Source organism: Petromyzon marinus, chromosome 1 (assembly GCF_048934315.1).
Source record: "Petromyzon marinus isolate PM22_M1 ecotype Great Lakes invasive population chromosome 1, UKy_Petmar_22M1.pri1.0, whole genome shotgun sequence".
Classification (NCBI taxonomy): domain Eukaryota; kingdom Metazoa; phylum Chordata; class Hyperoartia; order Petromyzontiformes; family Petromyzontidae; genus Petromyzon; species Petromyzon marinus.
Window position 1 is genome coordinate 30,702,630 of NC_133667.1, and position 7,818 is coordinate 30,710,447.

At 47.8% G+C, this 7,818-nt stretch overlaps 1 protein-coding gene across 1 annotated transcript in view; it reads right to left on the reverse strand.

The window, feature by feature from the left end:
- Positions 1-6,607, reverse strand: part of ITGA11 (integrin subunit alpha 11) — a 102,454-nt gene extending 95,847 nt beyond the window's left edge. The window contains exon 1 of the mRNA XM_032948720.2: positions 6,065-6,607. Coding sequence (XP_032804611.2) covers positions 6,065-6,260 — 196 coding nt within the window. The 5' untranslated portion in view covers positions 6,261-6,607. The remainder of the gene's footprint in view (positions 1-6,064) is intronic.
- Positions 6,608-7,818: the final 1,211 nt, after the last annotated feature.

Consider the following 7,818-nt stretch of genomic DNA (forward strand, 5'->3'; position numbering starts at 1 on the left):
TACGCTAGAGTTTTTCAATCTTAAAGCTCTTACGACCCTACTGCGTGCGGTGGACTTTAGGAAACAGAAACTCATGACGACGCAACTTTCACAATTTGATTCACTCAAGTGCGAGCAAGCAAGGTTGCAATGTATCATGGGTTTTGCCCATTGTGCCTTGCAGTATAAACCTATTTAAATGTAACCTCTCGTTGAGAGCACTAATTGATCAATTTTGATGTAAATTTAGACATCAATGCATCGTGCAACGACTAAGCAAAATGTGTTAACTCTAGCATAAAATAAAGCATGCTAACTTTCATCTTTGCTGCGGGCTTCCTCATCGATCGTCTTGCACTAATTGCTGCTTTCGCAGATTTCCGAGAGCCCTTTGGCCACGCAACTGGCGCGCAAGCACACAACATCCGTGTCTTGGCTCGGGCAGGGCTCGGCGGAGTTTTGTGCTTCTGCTAATTCTCTTAATGTGATCTCTCGCGAGTTACTGGGCGCCTCCGTCAGATAGACAGGCATTGCTTTGTTGACAATCCCCCCACGCTCCCATTGATGTCCTTTCAAGCCGCATGCACTTTGGCATGTATTTCCCCCCCCCCACCCTTTCTTCTCGCTACTTCCTTGGGGGATGCATCAAACAAGCCCACCGTGATTTAAAGTTTTCGTGACTGCAGGAATTCATATTCTTTGGGTCTTTCGGTAACATCACGTGGATAGGTTAACTGATGGCCCATCAGTCGGTGGGCGTCGCGGTGGCGAGATGTTAACTACCTCGCTTGGTAAACAAGGGAGGTCGTGGGTTCGACGCCTGTATATTGGGATTTTGCGTGTGTCTATCCCCGCTGGTCACGTGGATTTTTCTCCGGGTCCTCCGGTTTTTCCCTCCACATTTAGAATGAACGTGCGTTTAGAGTATTTTTGGCTACTATAAATGTCCACGTGATGATACGCCAATTGCGTTGGGCTCTCATATGTGGCCAGGTCGCTTTCAAAAAAAGAGCGATATAAAAAGTTTCGTTTAATATTTTTAGTTTAGTCAGCTCCGTCAAGCAGCATCACATTGGACAGGAAATCGCAGGGGGATGCTGCTGCTCTTCCTCGCTCCCTTCAGAGTCCACCCCTGGCCGGTTGACAGCGTGGCCCGAGGGATTGGGGGCTGAAAGTAGCCCGTGAGGCCTCCAATTATCACGGTTGGCTACGTACGGTGAGAAAGAAGTCCAACATACTCGAGGCCAAACGAGACATTTCACTGCTCGGTACCACCCGAGATGGCGTACAACTCCCACCAGTGAATTATGTGATAACCATTTGAAAGGAGTGGGTTATCAAGTAATTCACTCGGATTTGCCATATAATTAAATCAGTAAAACCAAAGTGTTCCTACCTTAGGTGGTAACCATTTTCCGCTCTGGCCCATGGACTAAAGCAGGAGGAGTGAAAGTGCTAATCTCTGAGAGAGGGCCTTTTTGCTTCCTCGCAGGCCTGAAAATAACAGTCCCATTTGTTGTTCCACGACGACTACCCCTTTTCACACACGGCCGTGCCCGACAGCCGAGAGGGCGGTGATGAGGCCGAGAGGGCGGTGATGAGGCCACTCGTACAAACTGAGAGCCTCTTTTTTTTGGGAGCCTAACAAGAACGGCGAGCGCTGATATTAGCGGGCCACCAATTATTCATCTTTTTTTGGAGCCTAACAAGAATGCGGAGCACTGATATTAGCGGGCCACCAATTATTTATATTTTCTTGGAGCCTAACAAGAACGGGGAGCGCTGATACTAGCGGGCAACCAATTCTTTATCTCTTTTTTGTAGCCTAACAAGAACGGGGAGCGCTGATATTAGTGGGCCACCAATTCTTTACAGTCTCTCTTAAACACACAGCTGCAAGCAAGCAGCCGCGGCAATACTCCCCCTGACCGCAGCTATTCACACGGGGACAGTCTCCCCCCACCCCCCATCGCGCCGTCCCGCCAAGAAAATAAAGGCGAACAGGCTCCGTAGCGCCGACCAAAACGCTATTTATTTTGAGACCGAGATGATATTTTAGATCCCCCCGTTTCCTCGGTTTAGCAAATACGACTGTGGATGTGTTACATTTTCATGCTTCCGTTGGTGAGAGGGAAGGGGAGGCGGCACTTTTACAAAGTGCCAGCTCAGCGTATCTGCTGTATCAACAAACCAAAATGTGGCATTACACTCCGCAGCCCGCTGCTTTGCTGCAGGCGATATGAAAGCAGAGTCAAGGTTGGAGTTCAAGATGCCAGATATAGCCCAGAAATAACACTTACGTTACTGCCACGTGTGTCTGCAGCTAGCTGACCCATTTTCCCCTCCCCCTTGTGACGGCTCATAAGGAAACCTGTAAAGAATTGCCAACATTACGACACATAATTTAAGGGCATACCACCATCCCCGCCAAACCCCCTTCCTGCCAGAAATGCGGTTGTTTGGATGCAAGGATTGGCAGTGGCAGTCGGGGCTATTTATCCCCAAGCGGGTTAGCCTCCAGCACCCAGCAGGTGCTTGTGTGGCCCCTCTCAGCCACAGCGGCACCCGTCAGGTGTCTTAGGTGGTGCCATGACTTATCTTCACCTTTTCACCGTGCACCAAATGACCCATACTTCCACAAAACCAAACTGGACGAGTGTCAAGAACTGAGTGCACAGTAAAGAGAACTTCTTTCAGTCCAGCAGCCCGCTAGGAGACTGGAATATATCAGAGGTTATTGGCTGCCAAGCAATTTACAGCCAGCTTGCCAACCATCGCTGGGCTTAGGCAGTCCAAGTGACGCGCTCCGTCAGGCCCCACAGCGTCTCTGTGGTTGAGCGCCTTGGAGGCGGGGGGTTGGTGGATCACGTGCAGATATTGTAACGTGCGTGCGAAAAAAACACCTACTTGCGGAGGTAGGCAATAGTCTGTAGGCGGTGAAGCAACGTCGCCGGTTGCCGACCTGTGTGTGCATTTTCTTTTTTTAACGAATCTTTCTACGCAATCAGCAGATTCTCCGTGGGCCCTCTGGGCTTGCTCCCACATGCGAGCTGCTTAATAATGTGAACAAGTGTCCCACGTCGGGGTTTTACCGTCAACGCCTGGAGGGAGTCGTTGAGCCTAACACAAAAGAAAAAGCGTTGGGCTCTTCTACTCTCCGTGATATTGCACTGGGCCTTCACCGCAGACGCCGCTGTCGGTGGTTTTCTTCACACGAACATGGTCGATGGATTTGACAGGTGGCTCAAAAAGAAAAGCACGCCGAGTCCACTCTGGGCTCTTTAAGGAGCGCTGCGTTCGGCGCCTGTCTGCAGTTTCAGCGGTCCGTCGTGCCTGCTCCCATCCTGTGCGATGAAACAGTGAAATGTGACCCATTTTATAATCGCTATTCCCAAGAAACAAATCTCGTTCACTTCGAACCACAGAGGAACACTTTCACAAACGAGCGAAGAAAACCATGATGCAATTGTTTTTTGGCGTAAGTCAGGCGAGCAAAAAAACATAATTCTAAAGCTGCTTTGCCATATTCTTGAACTTCAAAAATGTAGGCCTGCTACCATGAGATGAATATCTGCAAGCCTTTGAAGCAGCACTAATACGAGATGCTGTAACGGCCTGTGAAGGTGGGACCCATTGCAGCCCATGGCAAATCTGGAGGTAGTTAAAATTTAAAGGGACTACATTTTAGGAACCCCCCCCCCCGCCTGGAATTTTTTTGTAGCGTGCCCGAGTTTCTTTACGTTGTTGTTGGAAATGGATGACTCTTTACGATACATACTCTTTGTTTTTTTTTCGGTAAAGTCACGTAGGTAAAAAAAATCAATAAAATACGATACGCCGGCCGCTCTCCTCCGCTTAGAAAAAGTTCGACTGCGTTGCCTGCACAGAGTAAAAACGAGCGCGCCATTCCTGCCTATTCAACGCCAGACGGACGCTCAGACTCCAGACGGACGCTCAGACGCGTGCATGGCTTCTCGCGGAGGCGTGAGCCAAGCGGAGTCGAGGAAACGGCGCAAGAGGAGTTGCTGGGGGGGGGGGGAGGTATGCAGAGCGACGTGCGGAATAGGAGACGGCCGTGGGAGAGTAGGCTCGATTTTAGCGTTTGGTTCGGAGAGAGAGAGGGGGGGAAAAGGCATTTGTGGCAATAAAAATGAAATCCTTTCTTAAGCTGAAAAGGGGGTAGCCTCCACGTAATTATTCTATAAATTCCTGTCTTTGGGCCTCGTTACGGCTCTTAACTCGACAGCAGATGGCGTGTGCACGTGTGTTCGTCCTTCACGCGCGTCGAGATTGCACACGTGCAGCCCGTTTCGATAATCCACTGCTAGATGAGGGCCTCCTACCTACACTATGCCAGTCGCGGGGCACTATTTGATCATGTTTGATCACCGGGCTGCTCAGTGCGGGTTTGTGAAGCCGGAGCATAGTGCAATATAACAATGGCTCGAAGTGCTTGGGTGTTGTGGGCTGTTGCGGGGCGATGGTGGCAGTAAGAGGGCACAGTGCAGTACAATCACAAATTTTCTGACGAATGATCTGTTGCTAAAAATAATAAATGTTTTTATTGTCACGAATGTCGTTTTAATATAACAAAGGCCTCTTGAGACATCATAGTGGCATGGTGATTATTAAATAGAACATCTCATCACGGTGATGATGGTGACAAAACACAGTAAGTTGTTTCGCTTCTGTAACTCTTTTCCATATACCGGTTATACCCCAAACACGTCATCGGCATTTGGGGCAAGGGTGAGTTTTTTTTCATTTTCTGGAATGCAATACCATAGTAGAGAGAGACACGTGCTATTGGGAAAATATTCTAAGCTTTGTCCAGATTTGTCTAAAATCATAGTTTTGTTTGGTATTACTGGCAACTGGATTACACACGGATACGCTGTGAAGATTAGTGACAATTTCAACCGCTGCCTCTGCGCCGCATTATTCTTCCAACTGAAATAATTGCAAATTTGGTCGTGATTTTTGTTATTAATGCAGACGCTGCTGGGCAGGATGAGACGAGTTGAACTTGCTTCACATGGAAACTTGGGTGTTATGTCGGGCGGGACCCTGAAGATTTAAACCCAGGATCTCAACAGTTCTGGCTCAGTTTTCTCTTACACGGACATAGCATTAGCCTCTTGGGCCACCCTACAGCCACTCTTGAATATTTGTTTTGTCTCCCCCACGTCACCCCTTCACTATTTAAAGTGCTGAGCAGCACTGCCTTCTCTTCCCCGCGAGATGGCGTCCCCTGGTCCGCTCGCTCATGCCCCGAGCCGGCTTTCTCTGTTTACTACAATAATTCGTGAATATTTTTAGACGTTGCATTCCCGCCGCATCCTTGCAAGCAAACCTCAACCCGGCATTTGACTTGTTTTTCAGAATAAAAAAATATATTTTGATTCATCACTTCCGAACGTATTGATTTACCATCGTTTAAAACACCAAAACTTACATTTAACAATACAATCAGGCGCGTGCCCTGTTCTGTTTTTTCATGGTAACTTCAATATCTTAAGAGTTTAAAGTTTAAAAGGCACGGAAAAAATGTTACAACCAAAAAATATGTTAAAAGCATTACAATTTTATTGAAATTTCTCTTTTTGTCGATCAGTAGCCACTAACGCCGATGCCGTTATTGCATTTTAATATGAATATAACATGAAGTTACGAAAATCCTTTTGGACATTGTCACTTTTACTTTGTTTCATTGTTAAATTCTTCACGTGCTCTCCTCTTCCACACGTGAGATCTACCGACTCTCGCATGTCACAGGAACACATACGTGTCCGAATGTCGGGCCAAGCAAAACGCTTTGTTTACGTTCTCAGTAGTTGAGAGCTAACTGGATGTCACGCAAAGCTTGTAGTAAATCACAATTAAGCTATGCTTAATGCTATGCTTACTGGGGGGTTTTGATCTTTTCAAAATATTTTCCTACTTGTAAATATTTCACTAATTTGACCCACATTGGAATTTAAAGAGCCACGGCGACCCAGATCTGCCATTCGCCTCCACAAATACACTTTTGAGAAGCGGCCAGAATTTGTTTTAAAAAGTGCCCATTCGCAAAATGTCTCTTTACCTTGCATCATCATCGCCAGCCGAATCGCCACGCTCCCTCCGTGCATCTTCATCTTGGCCGAATCATCCGGTGCCCAACTTCTCAGAGATTTTCGGGAGGCGCGCGCGGTGGTCTTCCTCGTTCTCGTCTCTGCAGCGGCAGTGCTGCGATGTTTACACTGCTCGCCGCCAGACCGGCCTGGATCGGTGCCTCCCATAATACCAGAGGGGAGATGGGGTGGGGGGGCTCTGGTGGCCAATTGCAGCACGCTGCTGCACAGATGAGGCTTTGCAAACGTCCCTTCCCCGCCAGCCAAGCGCTCGAGTTTCCACTCCCTCTCACGACCCGTCCGCCAATCCCCAATCACTGCAACAGCAGCAGCAGCAGAAACCCCGTGGCTTCATTCCTAAATCTCCCCGTGCGTCTCAGCCGACTCTCTCCGCTCCACCTTCACCGCCCCAGTTACAACCTCCCCCGACTTTGTGTCTCCACCTCCACAGCAACAGAAACAAAAAAAATATTTGAGAAAAACTTCTCCACCTGGCCCACCCCTTCTTCGAGTTTCTCCCTGCCAGCCCGCGACCCCCAACGTAGCTCTGCAAGACAAAAATCCGGGTGTTATGAAGACATTATGGATGAAGACTTAGTAGGAAGGCATCAATGATGGGGGAGTTGGGGAGGGGGGTGCACGCAAAAAAAGGATCGCGCGAACACGTGCAAACCTCCAGATGCAGCTGGAGTGTCGCAGCTGCGAGGCCGACTGCTTAAGACGAAGGCGTAATTGAAAATGCGTCATTCAAATGCTGTTATTTTAATCTCCGTCTTTCCGGCGCCTTGGTCTCATGCATGGACGGCGGAGGAGCAACACGTTAAAGTTTCTCCAAACTCGTAGCCCATGTGGAATCGTCGGCGTTTAGGGGGAGGACAGTTGTTGTGGTTTTTTTCTGGGTCAAATGAGCCTATGCGTGGGTTTCAGAAAACCCTTTATTTGTTGCCGATGTTAACCTTCATTTAAAAAAACAAAACTACATAATTGTCATAAGCTATGATCTACCCATCGCTGGATGAAGGTCTGCCCAAGCTGTCGTAATTTCTCACAGTCCTGTGAAGCAACGATCCATCACACGAGCTGATCTCACGACCCCCCCCCCCCGATCCACTCACGGGCGTGTTCTCTTCTTTGACTGCCATTCTGTCTGAAAAATAAAAATAGGTTTTACCCTTTCTGGCAATAAAACAGGTGTTGCGATGTTCAAGCAACCAATATATACTTTTTGCAAGGAATCAAGTCTGCATGAACCACAGTGCTTGCCGTGAACATGCAAACAAACATGTTCTAATAATATATTGGCTTCTTTGAAACTGATTGGCCTATGTTGATGTAAACTCTTCTTGCGACGTGTCCTGCCCAGGCCCGTTTGCTGTCAATAAACTTGCCAGCCTTCAGTACATTTTTTTTACTAGATTTCAGCGGCAATATGAATGTATGATCATTTTTATGTATATTTAGTTTTTCTCTCCCCGTTATCCATTGTTCAGTGTGGTTTTATAAACGAGGTAGAATGTGGTGTCACACCTGTGATGTCATGATCCCATGGAGAAGGGTTTATTATTTACAGGTATTCTTTGTGGACTCTGGAAACCCTCGCCCGAATAGGATCCAATTTGACGTTGCCTCCAAGAAGTGAAAGCCCCTGAAAGGAGAACACTGCTGTGCAATCTCGACAACAACAAAAACATCAACAAGAAAACTCAGAAGCAAGACCATCGGCCAA